This window comes from Mchenga conophoros, linkage group LG14 (genome assembly GCF_057382185.1).
Source record: "Mchenga conophoros isolate Kocher_MC1m ecotype Shallow Benthic linkage group LG14, M_conophoros_male_GT1.1, whole genome shotgun sequence".
NCBI lineage: Eukaryota > Metazoa > Chordata > Actinopteri > Cichliformes > Cichlidae > Mchenga > Mchenga conophoros.
The window spans coordinates 33,273,401-33,298,678 of record NC_140539.1 but is presented as its reverse complement, the minus strand read 5'-3'; the positions used below and the strand labels follow the sequence as shown (position 1 = coordinate 33,298,678).

The following is a 25,278-nucleotide window of genomic DNA, read 5'->3' as shown; positions in this document are numbered from 1 at the left end:
AACATTCACCATATGGCTTTACCAGATTAAATACACTTTGTATTTTTTAGAGTGAGAACGATAGGATTCAAAATCAAATTTTATTTGTCACACACATAATCGTACACAATACGACATGTAGTGAAATGCTTATTGCTGTACAATGCCTGACCATTAAACTACACAACAGAAATTAAATAGTTATACAAACTTCACAAATTTAAAATTTAGAAATTTGCAGTACAATTTTTTTTTAATCCGCAGTTAAATAAAATTTTTTGAAATTTACAGTTAAATTAAAAAAAAAGGCTAACAGATGTAAACAATAAATTAAGAATTTAACCTAAGAAATAGAGACTAAACTAAGAGTTAAAGGTCAATTATAAAGATAAAAATAGAATGTGCATATAAACAATTTAAGAAAGAAATTATGAGAAGTGTGCAGATAAACAGAGTGTGTGAGAGTCCAGTCATGTCCTACACCTGCTTCAGGGCCCGAATAGCCTGGGGCAAGAAGCTCCTCCTCATTGTCTCTGTTTTGGTCTTAAGGGAGCGGACGCGCTTCACAGACCTCAACAGTGAGAAGAGTCCATTTTTGGGATGGGAGAGGTCCATCATAATCTTCCTGGCTTCGGTCTTGCACCGTTTGGTATAGATGGACAGCAGGTCAGGAAGCTCTGATCGAATGATGCGTTCGGCCGAGCGCACCACCAGCAGATCTCGTCTGTCCTGCTTGGTGCTGTTCCCAAACCAGGTGCAGATGTTTCCCGTCAGGACGCTCTCGATGGTGCAGGAGTAGAAGTTCTTAAGCACCCTCAGTGGCAGATGGAAGTCTCTGAGTCTTCTGAGGAAGAAGAGACGCTGGCGGACTTTCTTGACCAGAGTGTTGATATTACATGACCATGATAGTTCCTGAGTGATGAGGACACCCAGGTATTGGAAGCTGTCCACTCTCCACTGGTGCACCACTGATGATCAGGGGCTTGTAATTCCTTGCCTGCTTTGTACTGAAGTCCACGATTAGCTCTTTAGTCTTGATGACATTTAGCAGGAGGTTGTTCTCCTAGCACCTGGATAAATGTTTTATAGGCAAATGCAGCAATACTGGACCGTAGCAAGTATCCTTATGGAGAAGAAAATGAAAATACTTGCTTAGACAGCAGGAATCCCCTTCCCGAACTTCCCCTTTTTTATTCCTTTTCATATTTCTTTAAGCAGTAAATACACCAAACTGCTGTCATATTATATATTTTGTGGAAATCAAGGCAATGGCCACAGTTATCCTACATGACTTGAGCAATTTGGCTGACATTAAGCAAAGTCCTACACAAAAATTGAAGTTTAAAGCAGATGTCCTCCAATTCATCATCAAAGTAAGGCTCTTTTATGGCCTGAGTGTCCATTTTAGCGCGAGATTCCATGTCTCTGTTCATAATCCTTCCTGTAGTCCTTTAGTGGAAAGAAAACAGAATTCACTCACTAGTTCTGCAAACAGCAGATATAAGAGTCTCTTTGGAAAACATATTATACATTTAATCCATTTTTAGAATCATCTGCCTCTGGACTAATTTTTTGCAATAGACCTAAAGATAAAGCAAAGTGTTAAGAAGTGTTTAAGGTATGTTAAAACAATACCGTGGAGGATTCAACAGGGCAGGGCAGAGGGAAATCAGAGATCGTCCCCTGGTTTCACATCTCGTCTGTGCGCCTCTAGGCAAGGTGGAGAGCATGCAGGCGCCAAAGCATAGCTCAGCACCGTGACACCTCACCACAGCAGAGCAATAAGGCAAACATTCCAGCTGCCACTTCTCAGCTTTATTGGTGGAGCAGAGGCAAGAAACAAGGCCATCTATGTTCCTCCTCTAAACCTCTATCTGACGCGCTAGTCAAGCTGGTCTAGCAGTCTGAGACGTGGGAAAGTCAAACATGTGATGGGTGTTAACAACAGAAATTTTGGTCTTATACGTTTGTCTTTGAAATAACTGGGTAAATTTATAGGGACTAGTTTGAACTGCAGTTAGACTTTCTTTTAGCAGTTTATGTTCCCAAACCACATCCAAACAAAGTGTTCTAAACAATGAATAATATCCAGGGAACTTTAACGTTAATGGTCATGTTTTAAAGTTCCCACAGTAATTATACCGTTTTATCTAGCTGGTAGCTCCATAACACAGGGCGAAGTAATATTGCTAAACATAAAAATCCTCAAATAAAATCCTGCAATACCACACTGGAATGACTTAACAAGCCAACTATCCTTTATTTCAATGCTAAAATTTAAACCATATGTATGTTTTGCTACATAACTATGATCTAAAAGAGTGTGATACTAGAGAAAAGTAAGTAACTGGTGTAACTAAAAAATAAAATGTAGCTTTCCCTTGTTAAATTTGTTAAATATTTTTATTAAAACTACTGAGAAAAGAAAATTCACATTTTTGATTAAAATAAGGAGATAAAAATGCAATGTGCTGTTTTTTGCATGTGCCAAATTTGCTTTTAATTCTTGATATTAATATCTAAACACAATGCTAACAACATCATCTAAGTTGTTGACTTTCACTTCTCTTGTATTTCACATGTATAATATTCCCCAAAGGACAGCCATAGCAAAGAACAGAACATTAGCACAATGCAAATTGAGTTGAACTATGACTTAGACCCCAGAGCACAGGAGAGTGAGGGATTGAAGAATAAGTGAACGCTTGTGCCTCTTTTCAGCACTCTGCAACTCTGGAGCCTGGGAACTTCAGCAGCTTGGCCGGGCTCTGAGAAATATCCTGAGCTGTAATGTAAACATGCCTGAACTCTGATCTAGCATGGCCCTTCCCCCTCCCAGTTTAACCCAGCATTCTGTGTAAGGGCTTTGCCAGTGACATCAGGAGCCCACTTACTCAGTTCCATAAGTGGGTAATGACCCTGGTGAGAATAGACTCTTGCTGAAAATATAGCTGTTTTGCTATATAAGCAACTGTTGCTTAGCAAACGAGTGAGTTTCGTTCTTTTAGTTCAGCTTCAAATGATTCCATCCAATAAACAGACTTCGTTTTAAACCTATCAAGTATTTTAAGGTTAGACTAAAGAGTTTCAGCAAGGTGAAGAAGAACATATTGTGTTAAGCTGATAACATAAATGGACTTCCACACCCAGTTCACTCATAGCAGCTGAGATAATCAGATCTGTTTACAACAGAAGCTAGAACAAGTCCAGGAAACTCTGACATATCAGGTGGCTGATTGTCAGATAAGTGTGAGAACAGTTGTAGATAAGCTCCTGTTTATCCAAACACAGAAGTGTCGACAACAAAAGCATCACACTTGTTAAAGTTTGCTCATAATGTAACTTCCAAAAACAAATGCTAATATTGCTAGGTTAAAGAATACTCTTTTATTTTTAAGCCTTGTTCTTCTGTAAACAAGGTAACAAACTACTGCTTGTGTTTCGCTTTGAATGCAATTCCTCCCCTCAATTCACTTTCAGTGCACTGCACATGAAATACACCTGAACAAGCTTGTTCCCACAGGGTTCCAGTTTCAGCACTGGGTAGCAAAGTATTGGTGGAAAGACACTCAGAGGCATTACCCCCAACCCCCTCTCCCCCCCACTCACACAATCCTACCCTCCCTTCAATTAAGTCAAGCAGGAAAAACTTGACAAACCTCAAAGAGCTCTCTCAGCAGAAGAAATCACATCAGGCATGAACGGATACCTCTACAAGGCCCCTCTGAAGATACAAAAGCACATAAACATGGTCCTTGCCTGCTAAGTGATTGCCCTAAGCTGGATACTTACTCTTATGTCTAGATTCTAGATGATGAAAAGCTATGAAATATTTGTTTTCATGTGGATTTAATAGCTACAACGGAGCACTAATATATTAGTCCTTCTAAAATTCCCCAATGACTTCAACAGCATAGATGAGATTTTTTGTATCCCGAGGTCGGCATAATGCTTGAAATTTAAACAATGTGTTGGTAACAACTGGGAGCATGCTGAAAGCAGAACTCAACAACAAAGGGATACAGTGGGGACTCTCTAATCCAAACCCTTTGGGAATGGAGGTATTTCGACGCAGTGAAATGTTCACTTGCATGAACACAGTCAGTACCGCGGTAATTTATATTCAGAACATGGAACGAGTATCTACACAAATTCACAAGGGTCTATTGCAGAGTCTAATTTGCTGTTGACATATCAACAAGAAAAATTAAAACAACTATCAAAATGAGATCCGAAAATAGGGCAAAGTGCAGTTTATGTGAATGCATTATATTGCAAGTTATATTTTTGAATAAATATAAACATAAAAGCTGCACCAGGGCTGGGGTTAAAAGGGTGGCTCATGGTGGCTCCGTTATATGCAGGGAAAGATATTGGTTTGATTACAGAAGGAAAACAGCAAGTTTGGAGGTTTTGAAAGATGAACAGTGTTTTGCACCACTGCCACTGTTCAACTTCTTTGCTTTACAAACTGCCAACAAAGGATATGTGAGATGCTGGTATTTACTTCTGTGACTAAGCAAAATTAAACATATTTACTGTTGTAATCAGACTGTATTTTATTAGTTCCATTATCTTGCTGTTAAATCTTGCATGGCTACACTATTATTATGGGGAGCTGAGTCTTCTAATGCATGTTTATTGACATAGGAGGTCTGTACACTAAGATTATTATAACAATCTGATTTTTTTTCTTCATGTGCATTTATTTAGCTTTGATAGCTAATAAAATTTACTGATTTCAACTGTTGGACCCCCCCCCCCCCAAAAAAAAAAAAAAAAAAAAATTCCTAGAAACCCTCCTTTGGTGCACCAAACTGTGAATGCTGCAAAAAATATCCATTTAATAGTAAGATGAGACTGTGGGGGAAATGTGTCTGTTCTGAAACTTATGGGAAAACGCTGACAATTTCTGCTTAATAGATTATTTAAGCACATATGAAAAAATTACCATGGATTAGTTTTCTCTTAAATAAAATGTTCTAATTGAGTGAGATCCACACGTGACGTCACAGCCATTTCTGTAATGTGAAATTAAGCAATAGTAAACACTTATACTGACTTATTATTCATTACTACTCTAAAGATAAATTAGTAGATTCAACACAACAAAATATATGCCACCAAGGAGCTGATTTTGCAAGGGTGATGCTTATTATATATATATAAAATTTCTACACTGTTTGGATGGTGACTGAAGGTAAAGATGTTACCTTGCAAGCTCTTCTTGACACCAGGGGCCACTTCCAAGGACATGAAGCACATGTCTATGGAGGAAAGGCTTTTAACCAGCAATGGTTCCATTACAAATAAAGGAAACATTTATCCTAAAAGGTCAGACATTTATGAACCTCGAACAGCAACCTGGCCTACCTGGACTTTGAATGGAGCATGTTCTTCTGAGCATGTACACACTTACATTGAATCAACCATTGAAAAGGATGAGATGGATTTAGTACATGATTTCTGCAGCACTCTTCAAAGACAGGCACTGCCTTCCATAGGCTGCTGAATAAAACATAAGGACGCGTGCGGCAGAGTGGGTTTTGTTTGTGTGTGTATTTGTGTGTCAGTGAGTGTGAGTGGAAGTATGTAGGAGAAGGGGAGTGGGATGAGATAGCGAGAGTGAAGTTCGCTTAAGACACTGCTCCTAGAGATGCCGCATAACCCATGAGCCATAAATTTCTTTGATCTGACACACATCCTGGCTGCCCCGCTAGGTATTTGGAAACTTCTGTCTTTCTTTATCGATAATGTTTTTTTGTTTTTCTTATTATTATTTTTATCTTCTGTGTGCCCTCTGGTAGCATGGAACTGGATAACAAAGTATAAATTAGTCCAGAAAAGAATAAAAGTGTGCTCGTTTAAAGAGTAGAAGGCGCTGCAAATGTTGCCAGGTACAGAGATGTCCCAGATTTACATGCAACTATTTCCAGCACGTTGCTGCTGCATGATACCAAGGTTTGGTGAGCCCTCTCTTGTTTTTAAATCTAATTCTACTTGATTTTTTCCCCTGTTTTAACACATCATCTATTCAATGGGAAGCATAAAGAAATTTGCAGTTACTCATTTATGGTAATAGCCAGGTCATGGTAACAAAAACAAGTTGAATTCTGACCACACTCTGAAAACCTCTTAAAAATTACAAGTTTTTACCTTTCTCTCACACTAAAGGAAGTAGGAAAGGGATCTGATACATATGCCAAACACGAAAGTCTCTTTTTGTTTGTTCCTCATAACTTCCCATCTTTACCATTACAAATATCACCCTTTTCTCTATATCTGCACTGAACAACTTAAAGTGATTTGGTTGAAATGTTCACTGCTCTTCACAATTATCTGATACACTAGCAACTTACACTCAGCTCACTCAGCTTTTACTGCATCTGTTGTCATAAAAACCTGAGTGTCTCATAGGGCCTTTCTGGGAAAAATCCACTGCTGCACAGGAAGTGATGCATGTTTTCTGGCATTAACAAGATTGTTTGAAGCTGGGTAGTCAGCAGCAGCTACCATGGCTCAACACACCAGATAGAGCAAGCAAAAAACCAAAAACAAAATACTACTAGATCTCCTGGAGGCAGTGACAAATCCACTACAAAAACTGCTTAGCACTTAACACAAAATTGGATGTCTTGGACATCCACTTAAAATTTAATTTGACATATCCAGACATCATCATGCTAGAACTAGGGATGTGCTGAATATCTTGACATCATGACACTGTAAGATATTAAAATCTGCATTTTCAATAAATACACTCACAAAATCAAAGGGATTAATAAGTAAAGCTCCTCTGAGAAATGACACTCATCTGTGAACTTTCTTTGTGCCACTTAGAAATCCGGTGTCTACATAGTCTGTTAGAAAAGGAACTTGTTGACGCTTGTATCCCGCTCTCCCTTGAGGACACAGCAATCACGATCACAAAATGTATAAGTTGTTTAGAATGTTTATAAGCTGATGTTATCCTAAAATATTACCGCAGACTTTAATCTCATGCACAATTTAACCAAAAGATGATACAGTAGCTAATAACTACAAATATAACTACAAATGTCCTAGATTAATACCACCACCACCCCAAATGAGAAGCCACAACATTAGCCTTGTTTGACATTAACATACCACATCCCACTTCCTTGAGGACAAGATGTGCCTAAGTACCTCTACTTAGTGCTGAAAATTTATGAACGGTGCTCTGGAGTGTCCAGAACATAGTGTTACATGTCTCAACTTTTATTGCATAAGACAGTAAATCTGACTGTTTGACTGTAAAAAGGCTGTTTTAATGTTTTTCTATGCAAAAATGTGGGGATCTCTTCTGTACAAGAAGAAACAGGACATAAACCTATATATGAATAGGTCATACATTTGAAAAGACATTACTGCCTTGATTAATCGGGAAACATTTGAGCATATCAAACTCAGTAATACAAGTATATATCACTTTCAACTCATTCTTTCTTTGTTAGATTAAGCTTTTACATCAACCCAAAATCTTTGAATTCCAAAACCTTTCAATCCTCCAAGTTTTTTAGCATTTGAACAATAAAAAGGTACGTTACTAATTTGTTAAATAAATAATATAACTACTCAGTAAGCACCCCACTGACTAAACGGCTTTGTCTATCTTTTAAGAGCATGATGACAATTCTAAAGATATGTCTTTCTTGTAGCAACAAAAAAAAAGTAATAATAGAACATTTTTAATATATTTATTATTATTACCCATAAGTAGAATTGAACCACAAGTTGGACGGATGACTAATCCCAAATAGAAAGAGGAGATTAACAGATGGCTTTACTACAGTATATGGAGGCCTATCTTAATGTCTTTTAATCAGAGCACTATGAGATGCTCAACTCATCTAGCAGCTAACGGTCTGCACAATGAGACAAGCGTAATCACATCAGGCTTAAAGTGTAGCCATGCTGTCAATAAACAGCACCCACAGAATTTCCATTCTGCTCTGCAGGGGACTTAAAGTAATTCACCATTCAGACCAACTGGCAGCAAGCTATTTCTAAAAGAAGACTGTAACCTATCCATGACAACATGGAAGTGATCTGTGGGATGAACACGGATCCCTTTCTGCATCCACAGAGTTGGGTAGAGCTATGGGCTTCACAGTGGGTGGCCCCCATGGACCTGGGCTAATTGTTTCACATCACTGCCGAGCCAGGCTGAGATCAGACCACCGGCATCTGATTCAGGCTGTTCAACAGCCAAACAGGGTATGCCAGGAAACACAGCACACACCCCACCCCACATTCACACACATGCACACACTATCCACTCCATCATACATGACCACGAATAAGTGCAAGGTATTCCTTTTCTGTGGGATTTTTTTTAGCAAGCTGTCAATCTGCTTACTGTCAATCTGCTTACCCAGAAGTTGTAGTCTTGTGACAATATTTAAGCTTTCGAAACTCAATAAATTATAAATTCATAAATTTTAATTCTGACCCATGTAGTAGTGCACTAGTAAATAGGCGAGAAACAATTTCGCTGCAAAACCTTCAATTGGCATTAGTGATATCCTAGATGATGCACTAAGTCAAAAGCGCAGTGTTACACAAGCATTTGCGCAAAAGCTACATTAGTTCAAAGCCTAAGAGACCAAACAAAATTTTGATTAGTATTTTTTCTCCTTTCCTGTCCTATTAATCACTCTGCAATCCTTCAGCCTCTTTGAGGGGGTGATGATCTTCAAGTTAAGAACATCATGAAAAGTGCAAACAACCAGTCTTTCCAACCTCTACCCAGCATTCCAATAATCCCTCATGTTTGCCATTTTCATAGTAAAAAGGGTTTCCCTGAGAGCGGAAATTAGCTTCCTTTCCAAGCTTTAAAAATGTCCAAATGACATGGTTTCTCATACCCTCTTTATCTTGTAAAATAAATGTCATACATTTAAAAGTCCAAACAACTACAACTGCCAATTTTTATTCAGTTTGCCAAGGCAATTGTGCCAAATTAGCACACAAAGCCAAAATAATATTTTGGGAATTTGCCTTTATTACAGGACTCACAGTACACAGTCACGGAAAATTGATAGATAACCAGAAGTCATTGGCTAGAGCTGGCTGTGGTTACATGATTTATGTTTCAAACCACTAACTGACCAGTATGACTAAGGCTACAGTTTTTACAAAAAACCTGTATGGCAGACAAACAAGGTCACAAGTGCTTAAAATAATAGGAAAACAGCTCAGCATATGAGCACTTTGTGTGCATGCTGCTCTATGAGTATACTTCCCAGATCTGTCACTACAAGACTGAGTAATAACAAAATCCTCCCTGTGCACATAGCACTGTTAATCACCAGGCATCCTTCGCCTACTGCATTTTCAAGGCCTGTTTGACTTAAAGTAAACACATGCAGGAAATGTATTCAGTGGCTCTAAACATTTATATGGGGACCTTGTGGTTCAAACAGTTTCATGGCCGGCAAATCTATCAAGAAGGTGCTTAGTGAGCCATTTGTTAAACACATGATAATATAACATGGCATTACATGGCATGCTAGTATGCTTCGAGGCTGTATGGTTGTTTGTTAAGCCTTTCATTTTTGTGCTCACTATCTGTATCGTTGACAGACAATGTAAGATGATTGTTGGATCCTGATCTGATGAAACTGAATGTCTGTTCATTGTAATATGGGGCTAATGTTTTGTAAGCTCTACTGTGTGACCTATTTCTGTGCTGAATACATTTTCTGATACAGGTATGAAGGGAACAATTGGAAAACTGGCCATGAAAAGAAACAATCTAAAATATGAATATCCAAAAGCTTTCAATGAGTTCATCCACGCATTAAGGAAAACGATTTTCCGAGTCGATAAGTATGCTCTCGTCTCTTCCTTCAAATTTCTCCAATTTCATCTAAAAGAATATCCTTTGTTAATCTGGTCTCAATGAGCACTGTTGTTAAGTGCTGCTGCTCACTCTGCACTCCCAAGCAGTCATAATCCATTGTGTTGTTTGCCCCTAACTCAGTATACATTTCCACTGCAAATTCCAATGTGAACACTCAATAACACGCACAGATGTGGTCATTTGAGATGTCTTACTTTTTAATTCTGAAGAATGAATTATGGTGAACTCTGCAGAACCCCCATACATATTTGAAGCAGCTTTCAGTTATTATAGCCAAAGATGATAATAAATTTAAAAAAATAAATAAATTGGTGGCAAGAGTTATAAGGATATATATAGACTGTATACATGCAACATACTGGCATTAAACAGGATTTCTGCAAGAGCGGCTGTTGTGCTTCACCCGATCATTATACGTTGCGAAAACATTAACCTCGGGGTTGATATAAACATGTACGCCAGGACTTCATTTCCTCCTCACTATCTTGCTGCACTCATCAGTTTTAAATAGAACATGTTACTCCAGAGTCAAGATCAGTAAAAATGAAACGGTACATGATAATGATGTACCCTGACCTCTTTTAGACAGCCAGTATAATCCATGAAGTTGTGTCTTGTCTCTCATCGTGTTCCACTGCCATGGCTCTACCGATCAGCATGAAAATGTAAAAGCTGAGAGGTAAACTGCATTTTAAACTAACTCTATAAACCACAGAGAATCTGCTTTTCTTGTACGTGAAACATTAATGCATTTTATATTTTTGTTGGTAAAAAATAAAATATATGTATGAAATATTGTTTATTTCACCACATCTAGAAAAAGAATGTCTGCAAGCTTTCAACCTTTGACATTATTGCTTGGGAAGTAATAGGCTAGACGCTAAACTCCCCCATGCCCAGTGAAAGAAAACAACTAAATAAATCTCACATCTCAGTGACTGCTCCCTTAACAGATGCCATACAGGAAGTCAGTCCTATCAGCACTACCAGGCACACAGAAAGCACAGTTAAGTTTTCCTATCCTGCCTACCTATGTCCTATGTGAAGCTTTGCTGTTAGGGGAGAAAACACTGTCCTGTACTCTCAGTGGCACACAAGGTCATGCAACTACTCAGTTCTCAATCTCAACAGAATAACTCAGAAACAAAAACAATTTTAAAAAATGACATAACAGTGCATATTAAATGGGTTAAACAAACCACAAAATGCATCCGCATCCCTCTGTTTGGATCAGCTGCATGGTTGTTATGTTGTCAAGGTTTGCAGTAAATGCAAAACATCCCCATGGCCCAATGACCCCAAAACCATTTCCTCAAAATGGATTGCTTTGCAAACAAGCGTAACGCTTCTGTATCATGCCATCTACCTTAAGGGCCCCCTTAATCAGGAACTTAGAGTTTTAGAACATTTCCTGACTGTTTTTGACATGCATTTGGCTGCCATCTAAGTTTGGAAAAAGCTTGGACTTTTTGTTCATGGATAGTGACAGCAGTGTTATCAATGTAGAAACATTTATTGATCCATTATCGCCAAGGAAAGCTCCCAGCTGATTTTTCACATAGCATAAAAAAAAAAAAAATCTCAGTCTCAATGTTGTGGTCCTTGAGAATGGCCATAACTTTAGGCGTTTCACCCCCATTACAACATACTGGTACCCTCATCATTGTTATCAATTTTGTCATCGCTGCCACAAGCTTGATTGTAATAGTCCTAATTATTTATGTTAAAAAACAAACAACACAACAATATCGGCAGTCTAAGGAGCCTGGAAAGAAAAGCGTCTGGACTTCTTTAGGTTTTCTTAAAGAGGTGTTTCTGGATGCTGAGGATGCCAATGTTCACATTTTGGACAGAGAAGACAGACGGTTTGAAAGAGGAGTGAAAGAAGCCACTGTGAACGGCCATCTTTGAATGTAGGCGCTGGCTTACCACACCAACCGTCTGCCATCTATAATCCAGTTTTGAGATCCCTTCCCAGACGCCTTAATGCCCACTCACATCCTGGGCCATTTGACCTCAGTAAATCACATGATAGGGTGGGGCTAGGTTTCACATTGGGTTCACCGGAAACATTGGCTGATTGTGGCCCACACCCGTTTTCACACCTTGGCTTGTGTGATTAGGTAGAAGATCAATAGGCGCTCCATGACCCTCTTGGGGACACTCCCGTAGGGCTTAAAATCTGGGACAATCCACCAGTTGCTCTTAGAACTGATGAAGCTTCTCGGATGAGAGGTGAATCATCTTCAAAGAAACTTAAAGAAGTCCAGATGCTATTCTTTCCAAGCTCCATAGACTACGATGACCTGGATAACTGAGAACCTTGACAGACAACATTAACAGCAACTCACCGCTATGCGTGTGGGGATCTTCTGCTCGCCATCTGACCCCTTTTGCTCTCCGTTAGCCCTGCTGTAGTCTGGGGGTTGCTGGTTCGATCCCCGGCTACCTTTTGCTTTACGGTTCCCAGGACCTTGGTGGACTATGCTAAGCAGCTGAAGCGTACTCTCGTGCTCCCGGTCTGTGCTCTCGGCCTGACCTCGCTGATAGCGGTCCGCGCAGGTAGAATGGTGCCTCCTGCACGTCTCTAACCGGGCGCGTAAACGCTCAACTATGGCGTTGTGCAGCTGTGGCACTGTGGAGCCCCTTGAGCTGGCCACCACCGGCCCGTTGCTGACCCCACCGGGCATAGCTCCTAAACCAACACCCAACATGGGTACGTATGTCCCTGCAGCAGACTGAGCGGGGGTCGCTTCTCCCATGCCCGCAGGTCCCTGATAAGTTTATAGACTGAGGTCCACTGTGCTTACAGTGGACCACAGAACGGGCATGGAAGAAAACAAGAAAACGTACTGAAGACTTCCAATGATCCCATGTGAAAAAGAAAAATACTTGGCTGTAGTCTCTGGAGAGGAGTCACTATGGCCTATGATATGTGTTGAAATGTGAGCCAATTATCTTGTCAAACTGGGACTATGATATTATATGATATAAAAGATTAAAGATTAAGATACGCTCCATGTAAAATCATGCTATGCTCCACGTGGATTAAAAACATGCATTAAAAGTCTCAAAGTTACAGAATTGTAGTAGTTTTTCCTCGGGGGATAGGCTCTGTCAGCTTATAATTAAACGTGAAATGATTTACAAACATGAAAGGCTCCGCAGCTGGAATGAATCCGCTCTTGCTTAACGACTGGAGCTCTGCTCACAGATAAATAGGTTATATTCAATATGAATCCCTTAGATAATTCAAACCCACGGCACGCACAACTTCGGTTTCACTGGTGGTACATTCCGAGTAGCTACATTTTCAGCCTACTTTATCTAAATATTGTACCACTCTCGTTAACGCCAAGTCCAAGAGTACACTATCGACTATAAATTGAGTGAGAGCGACCGGCTGCAAAAATAGAAGAACCAACAAACACACGAAATCCACTAAACTTCAAGACTCACGGCATTTTTTTGTTTGTTTCGAAATGAGTCCTTTTCTTTGTTGCTTTCCTTTCAATCCGGATAGGAATCTGGTTGCAAACAAGTAAAAAAAAAAACCCAGACCCCCTAAACGCAGGCAGTCGTCGCAGAAGCCGACTGAAATCCGTCTCAAATAGTCCATTGACAATCGTTTGTCCGTGTGGTACACGAAGGCAATAGCGGAGCTACTTACACAGACCCTTATTGTACGAACATTCTGCTTTTGACATGAACTCGTATGGTTAAAAAAAGGGGGGTCCAGTGGCACACTCTAGTGGAGAAAAGCCTGAACTTGTCTTGCAAGGCGTGAACGGTGACACGGAGGGAATCTTATAATGTATTTTAAAAATTTGAACACTGTTGTCTAACCGAAGGAGCAGTGAAGGGTCAACCTGGCACCGCTGTTCTGTCTGCCACCTGGTCAAGCTAATCAACTAACACATGTTATCGAACATTTACTCATCCTGTATTTAAAGACACAAATGAAAAACATATTTAGATAATTAACTAAAGCATGAAAAGAATAGTTAAATCCAGAAGTATTCTTTGATCTTTTTTTGAGTTAACACGCAGAGTAACTAACCAAGCGAGCCTACAGAACCGCTCAAATGAGCTGATTGGCTGCTGACATGTTCCTATACTGTTGTCTTATGTGTCTAGCCCGCTATGCCTCAAATCTTTGGTAACTTTCAGCTTTCTGTAAATCTTAAAAGTTGGGTAAATGTACTCAGTAGCTTTCAAATATAACAATCACAAAAGTGCATTCGACTATATTTGTTTTGATTTTACACCTTCTCAAAGCAATTTATTGCCCTTTCATTCATTAACCGGCTGTTGTTTGAAGTTAATCGTATCTGGTTCAGGGGAACGAGATATAGGAGATTAAGATACAGCCACAGAATCACGCAGAAACTCGCTCACACAGGATGCATGTTTCTGTAAAGCAGAAGGAAGCTGCTTGAGCACCCAGAGGAAAACCACACAAATATGGGGAGATCGTGCGAAGTCCACACAGAGTTCAAGAAGAAATCAATTCCGTTCAACACTGAAGCCTTTTCCAAGTGTAATTAGTATAATAAATTAACTATTTGTCTTTGGGGCTGCTTTGATAGCGGCAGACTGTAAGACTAGCGGCCACCAACTTGTTAACCCATACGCATATGATTAAAACCTAAAACGCACTCACGAATCTGCCAACCCACACTCTCCCCTCCCTTTTAGGCCCTTCTTTATGATGGATATTTCATTACCTATATGTATAGATGCCTCCCTCAGTCATTCAGTTAACTAATCTTCATCAGGGTCTTGGCTGACTAAGAAATGTTTTGCTTATTAATCATTTTTATTCTCTTTATGGGAAATGGCATGGCCACCCAGTGGTCATTACTGGAAAATGATCCTGAAGCATAATAACAGTCATTATTTAAGAAGTAGCAGGCTTATTAAAGACGAGGAATCCTGTAGAAACCCTTTAAAAAATATCTGTATTTCAGTACGATAATCTGCATTTTCCAATTTGGTTCTAAATGCATCTTTGGGCATAACCCAAAGGAGCTTGTCATCTAATGTTTTATTAGTACTTGACTGCAGCTGCTTTCTTTAACAACAGAGGGCAGCATACATTTAACGTCTGTATATTCTGTTTTGGAAGATGTTCTAAGGTATTTTATTTTGGTATTACTAGCAATTCAAGATGCTAGTGAGTTCTGCTGTGATCTATGGTTTGGAGATAGTGGCACACACAAAAGGAGGTAAAGCTGGAGGTGTGAGAGTTGAAGATGCTAATTTCATTGGGAGTGACCAAGCTGGACTGGACTTTTACAGTGAAAGGATAGTGGACATATTGGACAAAGGACATTGAAGATGGAGCTGCCAGGGGGGAGGAAACAAGGAAGAGGACAGAGGTGGTTCAGGGAAGCAGTGAAAGTGGACATGCAGGCGGTTGGTGTGATAGCAGAGATAAGCTGAGATGGAGACAGATGATCTGCTGTGGTGACCTCCTAAAGGGAGCAGCCACAGTTTACTGTGTGTGGACAGTAAGATCTCCACCACTGTGTTCAGTTTACAACTAAAGGAGAAAGTGTGGTTGAAAGATGAGGTTTACATTTAAAGAACTTTAACACCAAACTTTCACTTCTTGCTTTATTCTACGTCCACATTGTAAGCCTACCATTATACAGGAATAACAAAGTATTGTATTTTTGTGTATTCCAATTTAACTGTACCACAATACCACTGTCATTGTTTTTCTCATATTGCTTCAAAATCAAGACAGTTTGTATACATCAGTGTTAGTAGAGAGAAGATTCCTTGTTTGATGGTTGTTGTTGTTTTCTTTCTTTCCTTCTTTCTTTTTTTACTATTATCAACTAAAAAAAAACCACACACACACATACAATAAATTAATAAATTAACACAAGCAATCTGCCTTACAGTAGTAGTAATAATAGTGGTTAAAAAAATCTTTACAAGTACAGTACGTCAACTCAGTGACAGCCTGTCAGTAGATCTGAACAGTGTTTTCAACCCAGTCAGGCTGTCATTTAACATACTACAGCTTACAATCTACCACAACACATACACAACTCTTCTGCTTACACATGATCTCTCTAGATAATAAATTACACATCCATTTCATTAAAAAAAACCCCAAACAAACAGACAGGGAGACAGGCTTTTCTTCACTCTTTCCTTTCCTCTCTTGCTCTTTGTGAATCACAATTCACCTGGGATTTGCCAGTCCAACTTACACTGGCAGCCTTTGCCTTTTTATGATTAGATCATACAAAAATGAAATTTGGTAATTAAAAAAAAGAATAATACACTAAACAAACGTAGTTTACTTTAGCCTGTTCCTGTCATAATGCATAACACTTGCTTACATGTATCAGTAAAAAATAATGATTAAAAAGAATATAAAAAAGCTGTAAAAATGGTAGAAAAACATTAAGAAGTAAATCTTAATGAAATAATCCATACCATCTAGCACTCCATGGCCACGCTATTCTTATTAAGGTCAAAAATGGATTCTGTGGTTCCAGCCCACAATGAAATACTGAACTTGAGTTGAACTAGAAACTGATCATTCAGTTGTCCTTACTATAATATGATTCTTCCTGTTTATTCTAAGAATATTGTGAAAATTTCTTCAAGGCAAAATGTACGGTCTAAACCGAAATGAAAATATAAGGCAAATTGATCAACAAAAGAAATTTAGTAAACAATATTTCACGACTGTTTTATAGTGACTACGATCACTGGCAAATATCCACTGTGGTAGATTTCCTTTGCATTTAAAGCACTATGTTACATTATTGTAGTGCTCTTTATGCCTTGTACAAGTGTATCAAATTTCTAACAGTCAAAAAGATGCACTGCAATATGTATATCTATTAATAATTTACATACAGGAACAAAAGTACTCCTCAGGGACAAAGCTGTAGTGTGTGGCATTTCAAAGCCCAAAGAGAGAAATCAGTGAATGGAGAGTTCTGGAAAACAGAAATATGCTACTCTTTATCTACTAGACTTTTGTTAATGGTCTCTAGAGAGACAGAGTACGTGCAAACTACACCTCTTGTCTTATTTCTATTTTTTAATCAGCACAACACAATAATTTTGGGTTTGTTTTTTTTTTCAGTGCACGTTTACATTGCAAATCCATTTGAATCTTAACTCAAGTGAAATGACCACTGAAATCAAACGTAACGAGGTTTTGTCATCTTGCCTTTCCCATCTTCTTCATGTTGTAGATTTGGATGTAACCAACTTTGTTCCTGCATTGAAATAATTGGCCTGCCATCATGCCTGACAGCTTTTAAATATAGTTTGGGCTCATATTTAATAGAAACCCAGGCAACAGTCATGTATGGTTATCATTAGGGGTTCTGACACAAGCCTTTGCATATTTGTATGGCTATATTTTTTTCCTCTCCTCTTACCAGACATGCACTGCTAAGCTGAAATGATTGCCCGCAGTGAAAATAATCTCTTCACTGCTTCTGCAAGACTCAGCACAAATGATAGATTAAAGTGAAAAGAGAAAGTCAGCCTGCATGCCAAAATTGAAGTGCATCTTGGCATTCCTGAGACCAGCAAGCATACTCTTACAGTATATTAATATGGTTATTGACCAGTTAGCCTCTGTTGCTCTTAAATGGCAAAGACAAAATAAACTGCCAACTAGATGCAAACAAAATTAACTTCTGCAGAGGGTTGAATGGAACAGTGATCAAACAGTGCATTTATAAATAACAGTTTGACAGTAAGGATGATATTATTAATTATCTATTCACTGTTCTAACAGTCTGTGTGAGGAGCTTTGGCAGGGAACTTCACCTGTATGGCCTGATATTCTGCATGCTTGCAGTACACTCTAGTAATAATCATCACAAAGAACAGGCATAAATTAGTTATGGCTTTAGGCCCAAATATTTTAGTTTTAAGCAAGCTCATCCAGTATCCATGGTAATGGTGGCAGAAACTTGACACTGGAGATGGCTGACCTAAAGTGCCCCTATTATGCTTTAAGTTTTTCCTCAACTCTCTAATCTGTTACGCAGCCTTTTGTTCATGTAAGAGGTCTGGAAACTTTCAAAGGCCAAACTTTCACGTGTGGCCAAATGAAAGCAAAATCTCTGCTGCTGTAATGTCTCAAATACATTCTTTACACTCCAGGCTTTTTTCTGTATTGCTACTTAGTTATGTCACTGTGACACAATGTCATGAAGTTTATGCAGTCGGTTGGTTTGACATGCTCACTAACAAAGAATGAGGAGCAGCCTTAATTCAATTTAGATGTAGTCAGTTGCTTTATTTTCAATTAAAGTCACTTCTACGAACTCTATAATTCCTTTGCTGTGAGGAACACACACCTAATGCTCTGCTGTCGAGTCTTCGGGCACTCCCTGGATCTGAGGAAGTGACCAAGTAAAGTACTTTTAGTTTTCCATAGCAATGTCCCCACAACAATAGGAATATCCTTAAATCTTTAGTGTTAGCATTATGCTAATGTGGCTAACTTCACCATCTGTTAGCTTCCCTCCTATAAAAGGAGCAGCTGCAGCAGAATTATGTGAATGTGTGGTGTCTTTCTAACATGTCTAATGCTTTATGCTTGCAATCTGCAGCCCTTTGAATAAAATGCTACAACTGGGTTAAAGGCTAGCCAAAAACACCAAACACCCAAAACCAAAAAAACCCAGCCCAATATCCAGACATGGTATTCAGAGGTGGACAGTGGGTGCTGGAGAGCGTTACAGTATGTTTTGGGTGTGTATATATATATATATATATATGAGTGGCAGTTTCCTAGGATTTCTGCATAAATAAATGATTTAATATAAAATAACATTTTTTAAATTTATTGTTAATTCAATTATTTCATGCAAAGATATGTAGCAAACCAGTGGGCAAAATAATTAAACTCTTTAAGGTTCTCAATTCAGCAGGAAAACCTGGTAACACTATCTTGGAGGACTACGATTATACATCTGTGATCAAGGATGTCTCCCTTTTGCAACGCTATTGTCAACTTTTTGGGGAAATGCTGTAATGGAACCTGTTAGAGGGTGAAAAGAAGTGTCACCGCAATGAGAATAAGAAAACCGCTCGTTGTACTAGAGTTTAATCTATTTTAATTGACTCCCTGAATAAAATGATAAACCTGCATAATAGGGACACTTTAAGGCTTGTTTTTGATGTATAGGTCAGTGTCAGGACTTGACCCCCTTGGCAGGTTCAGTAGACTGTCGCACATCAGTCCATTCCTGCATTGTGTTTTGCAGAGCTTGAGTCTTTTCCTTGTCGACTTGGACATAATCCACCTTCTCGTCCGATGTCACAGAGGACGTAGAGGGCTGTGGAACAATAAATAAAGTTTAATTGCATATGAAATGAGAAAAGTTAATTTAGTCTATAAAATCCTCTGCTTACTTTTCTGTGTGGGTTGGGTGTCCCAGGCTGGAATTCCAGTGCTAGGTAGTCCACGTTGCCACACTTCCTAGGGGCTGGGCTGCTGGTGCCACTCACGGCTGGGGAGGTAGACGCTGGGTTCTGCTAATGTAATAGGAGGGAGGTTTCACTCACACAGTATGCAGTGAGTTAGCAGTGCATACAAATAAGTGGATCGTTAAAACAAAGAACACAATGTACTCTCCCCAGTCTCCCCGTCCAGCTCCCTGGACCTACCATAGCCACATAATTCTCTTCACTGTCTGCAGAGTCGGTGCTGGTGATGCTTTGTGTAGAGATGGGTCTACAGTGCTGGGAGGATGTGCAGTTCATAGCAGGCCTAAAGAAACATAAGGGGGGGAAAAAATCTGTAACATCTGTACTGCCTGCTATGTAATGATTCTTGACTGTGTGTGTGTGGAATGCACTGATATAAGACTCACATGGGTCGTGTCCAGGACATAGTGACTGGACTCTTAAATGGCAGCTCATCAATGATCCCGTTGTTCTTCAAATCAAGAGGTGTTGGCTTTGCTGCAGAAAAACAAGAACAGATGTTATTAACAAATATCATGGTCTTCAACAATTTACACCAGAGTTTAGAGCTGATTTGAAGCATGCTCTTAGTGAGAAGTGAGAAGCTAAGTGTCAAAATCTCACATTTTCTGTCAGGTTTGAGGTCGCGATAGATAGGCGGTGGTGTAACATCACTGAGACGACTGGGCCTGTGGCACAAGGAGGCACTGCTCGCCTTACGGGCAGGTAAAGTTGCAGAGAATCCTGGGAAATCAAAGTGATGTGGCCCTGGGCTCATAGGAATGTAGATATTCTTAGGACTGTCAGCCTGGCAAGCGCTGAGTGGTGAGGAGCCAGGATTCATGGGCACGTAGTTGTCATCTGAATTGCCGCTGTCTGAGCGAGTAAGTGGTGTCTGTCTCTGCCATCAAAAGAGACATGGGGCAAATGACTCTCACAATCTCCCTGGACTTGCAGGAAAACTGTAGCACTCAGTTGGAATAAATATAGAAGTATTTCCTTTTCTATCTCTGCAGTTTATGATTGACTGCTGACAGGATCTATCTGAGGAGACAGTGCAGTTCAAGGGAGAGTTACTCACCAGGTAAGAGCTGAATCCATCATTGACTGACTCCATAGACTGGCCTGAGTGGTTGAAATGGATGAAACGATGTTGATTGTTAGTTTCAAAGGAGGATCCTGTGGAGAAGGGTGAAGGAAATGATCAATATTTACCACTGTCAGAAATTTTGAAAGGGAAAATGCTGCCCAAGTGTAAAAGTAACATTCCATGCCTACATGACTTAAATACTGTATGACAATCCCTGCTATAGAGATCAATTTATATGTAGGAAGGACCTTTTTAACATTTAAAAAAAGTGGTCCCACATTAGCTCTTGTTTCTACCTATATGATGGCTAAGGATGGACTTTGCAAAGTAATAACCACAGCAAGCTAAGAAACCATGCATTGTGTTTACAGAAGCTTTTTTCACATGGCAGAAAAAAGCCTGGAATGAAAAATTCTGGAGCAGGCTGTATGGCTTGAATTTCATTAGCATCTCAACAGGACAGAGTTTGCCAGACTGGGACGCTTGTTTCTGCTTAGTTGCTAACTTTAAATCACCAAAGTGAAAAGCAGAAGAATATAGAAAGAGTCAGTGAAAGAGAAGCAGGTGAGTGATGCAAAAAGTGTTTGCTATTTGTCAAAAACAGAGAAGAAGTGAAAACGTATTAGCAAAGCAGTCATAGCAATAATTATTTCCTGCGTACCTCTGTGCAGTCTGATGTTCTCGACAGCAGGGAGAGTATTTCTGCGTGGGATGACTGACACTGCAGACATTACCTCTTCATTCTGGCTCCCTACTGACTGAGGACTCCCCCACTGACCCTCAGACCCTTGACTGGGTTTAGGGGGTCTGGGAGGAGGATTATATGAGGATTCAGAGCTAGAGGGTGTCAAGGCGTTGTGATTTTTATCAAATGTCCTGGGGATCTGATAGAAGGAGCCAGGTGGTGTAGGCAGATCATAGTTATCAGGCAAGCGTTCATTGCTGTGCATTGTGGCAAGGGCATTGCAAGGCGTTTTGAAAGTGTAGACCTCCTCATTCTCAAGCTCAGGATCACCTAGACCACTGTGAGCTGGCGCCTCCGAGCTGTAACCCCTTGGAAGAACGTAGCAGGCCTCCTGGGTCGAGTCATCGTGCACTGGCAACTGGTGTTTTCCTGGCTTGGGAAGGCTGTAAAAGCCATGCAGCTGCGCACTCTTGCTTCGTGTGGACTGGGAGAAACTGGCACTTCTGCAGCACAGAGAGGATACACACAAACTTTTATTCTGGAAACCTTCTTGCTGCTTTTCTTTTATCTACCTTTATTTTTCTCATGCCGTGAATTAAGTACTGCGCCAGCCTATCTAAACAAAAATGAACCATCATCTCTTCTATTACAGTGTTTACTGTCACTTTAGCGTAATCACCAAAATAGCCACTAGATGGTACCATGGCACTACAGAGGGAACTTTACCTTGATAAGCATTAAGCACACAATTAAAGAACAATATACTTGATATCCAGTTAATGATACCTATGGAGCTAAAATACCTTATTTAGTGATTTAGTTATTTTTTAGATGGCTCAATGAACAATACAAGTATTGTATCCAATGCCACAGGCAACGTTTTTGCCTCTAATGCCTGGGGGACTGGCTTTTTTGAATTCGGTATTTTTAATCATTCTTTGAAAAGCTTCTTTATTTTTATGTTTTCAGCATTGACAAAAGAGGGTTTCCCTGTCAAGGGAGGGGGAGGGGGAACTCTATGACTTTCCCAGAGTTTCTCAGTCTCGGTCAGGCACCCTAGGGACATGCCTCATTTAGTCTGGCTCCTTTGAAGGGCTTGACCTTGAGAGAAAACCAAAGCAACGCTGCTCCTTAGAAATTTTGGTCTAGTTAGTGGAGCAATGCAACTGAAAGTTATCCTCAGTTAGTTGTTTCTCTATGTAAGCTGAGGAGGCTGTGTGCAAATATGCAATTTAAATTGCAGGCTTCTAATGGTTACATGAACTCTTTATTGTAATAAGAGATAATGCATTAATGCCACACCATTAATATTGACATAACATTTTGCTCTCTCTAATCTAATTTCTTTTTCATGTCAAATAACACACTTTGTTCCATCAATTCTTCTTCTTCTGTCTCCTGTGAATTTTCATTATCAATCAATAATTTTGCTCATTGCTCTGTATTCCATCATTGTGGCTGATTTGTGGGCTTTTTACGCAGATTAATTCTAGTCAGACCCACGGAGTTTCATTCTGACATGAATCATACCCTGCCACCAGATGCCTGTCTTAATTAGCACAATTGTGAAACAGAAGCTAGCAACATAAATATCTGCATAAAGCTGATGAGATGGATTGTGAGGTTTGATTTCCTGGGTTTTGCAGAGGTCCAATGCAGCAGATTTATGTGCAAATCGTGTGGCTGAGAGGGCAGTTCTTCCCTGGGTGAGTTTAAACCTATAGGAGTGATGAATTGCTGCCTCAACCTCATTGATCATCTACTGTGCCGGCTATCTGCCGAATGGCATCATTATTAAAGCTGACTTTTGATTCTTAAAAAACAGGCACGAAGGCGGTAGAAAGCAAGGTGCATGCTGATGCAAAACACAGGAGCGCATTTAATATAAATGCCTGGTCCCTTTTATTCTCCTGCTCAGCATATAGCTGACACAAGCATTTATGTACCTACTTCTAGTTACCCCACATGTATTCACACCTCTGCATTTGTTCACATTTTGCTTTACAACTACAAAGCTAGGGCATTATCACATGTTACAAAGTCATATAAAGTCTAGCACGCTGTGGTATTTTTTAGATACACATGTACTGAATTTAATTTAAGGCAAGCAACATGTTTCAAAAAAGGTTGAAATAGAGCAACAAGAGACTGTAAATGCATAACGTGGAAAAAAATACTCCTAGTGGAACAACTACTTTGTTTAATTAATAACAGGACATCCTAGAGTGGCTGAGACTTACGCAAGTGCAGATGGTGAGGGTCTGCTCCTATAAGAAAGGCCTTATGGGCAAATCGCTCAGCATTTTAAAAATAATGGTTCTTAATTTAATGTTGTCAAAAATGTGGAGATCAGGATCTATGATGCATATTATTAAAAAGGATTCAGAGAATTATGACAAATGTCTATTAGACACACATTAATCTGTAATGGAAATCCCTGAATAGCACTTTGCAAGAGGATTTTCAGTGAATGCATTTTATCACTACATTTGCAAGTATATGTTAAACCATGAAAAGAAAAAATAAATCGATACGACAATACAACCAACAGCAGGCTCTGGTTGCAAAAAATGGCCTGCCTGCAGTCCAGACCTGCAAACCCACTGAAACATTTGGCACATCATGAAATGAAAAAAATGCAACAAAGAAAGCTGAAATCTGTTGAGCAGCTGAATCCTCTATCAGCCTAGAGTCTGAACATTTTCTGCTTTCAAAAACTGCAGCAATTGTTCTCTTCAGTGTTTACAGACAGTTAAAAGAAAAGATGATGCAGTACTCTGGCAAATATATCCATGTACCAATTTTTTTTTAGATGTGGTGCATGCAATGAAATTAAAATTCGGCAAAGATCAAAAAGAAATTCAAATGTATCACTTTCAACATTTGGCAATTTGTCTTTGTAGTACTTTCAATGAAACACTTGATTAAAGAAATTTGCAACTCATTGCATTCAATGTTTGTCATTTTTCAAATGACTGATTAAGATAATTAAACACAAGTTGGGTCATGGCTGGATCTTGTTTAGAGCCTTTTTGCATTAATCTGACAAAATACTTTCATTTTTATAGTATTTGCTACACCGAATAAACAAAAAGATCCAACATCTGATTGTTTATTCTAATAATTATCAGCACAGCAAACCAAATGTTCATACCATGTTACAAAATGCAATCCATTATACCTTACCTTACATTTTCAAATTGGATCTAATTTCAGTGAATAATGAAAACCTTCTTTGTTTATACTTTCCACAATGCTTCATCATATGCGCTTCCACAGCACATGCGGCACTCACACTGACACACACACACACACACACACACACGGTGACATCACAATTCTCAACCCTAAAACGTTACTTCTAACCCTCAGAGGCTGCTAAGCTGAGGAAACGCTGTAAACCTGTACGTTGACCTGCATTAACGGAAAACAGGAAACTGACACAGGACGCCTGAAGGTCATGACCTTTACCGTGCACTTTCTGTCTTCCTGCTAATGCACTGGTGGAGGAGGAGGTAGTCCTGGGGCGCACTGTTGGACATGGAGTTATGGTGTGTGTGGCGCACAGGCACATCAAATGTGAAGAGCACTGGCTGGCTGGAATGGACGGGGGCAGAGGACTTGCGTTCTCCGGTCAAAGGAGCCATTGAGCCGGTGACATCTGCTCCAACAGAACGGGGCATATGGTGTAACCTGCCATCTGCAGAGAGGAGACATTGGGATAATTGATTATTTCACTTAGGTTAGTTTTCTGTAGAAGTGATATGTTACATAGTATTATGCTTTAGAAATTATGAGCTTAGTAATCATCCCTTACACATTTCACTTCTGCTGTCAAAGTCTTTGTACTAAAAGGTGAAAGGGTTCTAGGTCTTCAGATGACCTAGTCTTGTAGTTAGGTGCAATCAGTCTACACTCAAATCAATAGAGAACAGGGATTTATCTCCAGGGAAGACAGAAAATCGTATCCTCTTGCTTTTTGGGATGCAGTTGAACAGCACATGATCCAAGTTATCCTTTTTGACCAAGGTCAATGTGCCTGTTTTTTATTTTTATGGAGCCACCTACTGTTTTGCACAGTGGGACTATGTGAACAACATGATCTCACAATCTTATTGCTTCTGTGTGACATTCCTGATATTTTCCACTGAAAGACTATAAAGAAAAGACAAA

At 39.5% G+C, this 25,278-nt stretch overlaps 2 protein-coding genes across 3 annotated transcripts in view; both read right to left on the bottom strand.

Moving 5' to 3' along the window:
- The window catches only part of maml2 (mastermind like transcriptional coactivator 2), a 33,868-nt gene extending 20,179 nt beyond the window's left edge, over window positions 1–13,689 (bottom strand). The window contains exon 1 of the mRNA XM_085244035.1: window positions 12,217–13,689. Within this exon, the coding sequence (XP_085100161.1) occupies window positions 12,217–12,627 (411 nt within the window). The 5' untranslated portion in view covers window positions 12,628–13,689. The remainder of the gene's footprint in view (window positions 1–12,216) is intronic.
- Window positions 13,690–15,470: 1,781 nt separating this feature from the next.
- Window positions 15,471–25,278, bottom strand: part of gab2 (GRB2-associated binding protein 2) — a 34,590-nt gene continuing 24,782 nt past the window's right edge. The window contains exons 3-10 of one of the 2 annotated variants that reach the window (XM_085244032.1): window positions 24,577–24,805; window positions 21,082–21,608; window positions 20,412–20,509; window positions 19,955–20,231; window positions 19,738–19,828; window positions 19,532–19,634; window positions 19,277–19,399; window positions 15,471–19,200 (exon numbers count right to left, since the gene is read on the bottom strand). In XM_085244032.1, coding sequence (XP_085100158.1) covers window positions 19,057–19,200; window positions 19,277–19,399; window positions 19,532–19,634; window positions 19,738–19,828; window positions 19,955–20,231; window positions 20,412–20,509; window positions 21,082–21,608; window positions 24,577–24,805 — 1,592 coding nt within the window. In that variant the 3' untranslated portion in view covers window positions 15,471–19,056. The remainder of the gene's footprint in view (window positions 19,201–19,276; window positions 19,400–19,531; window positions 19,635–19,737; window positions 19,829–19,954; window positions 20,232–20,411; window positions 20,510–21,081; window positions 21,609–24,576; window positions 24,806–25,278) is intronic. The other variant, XM_085244033.1, reaches the window with a different exon arrangement.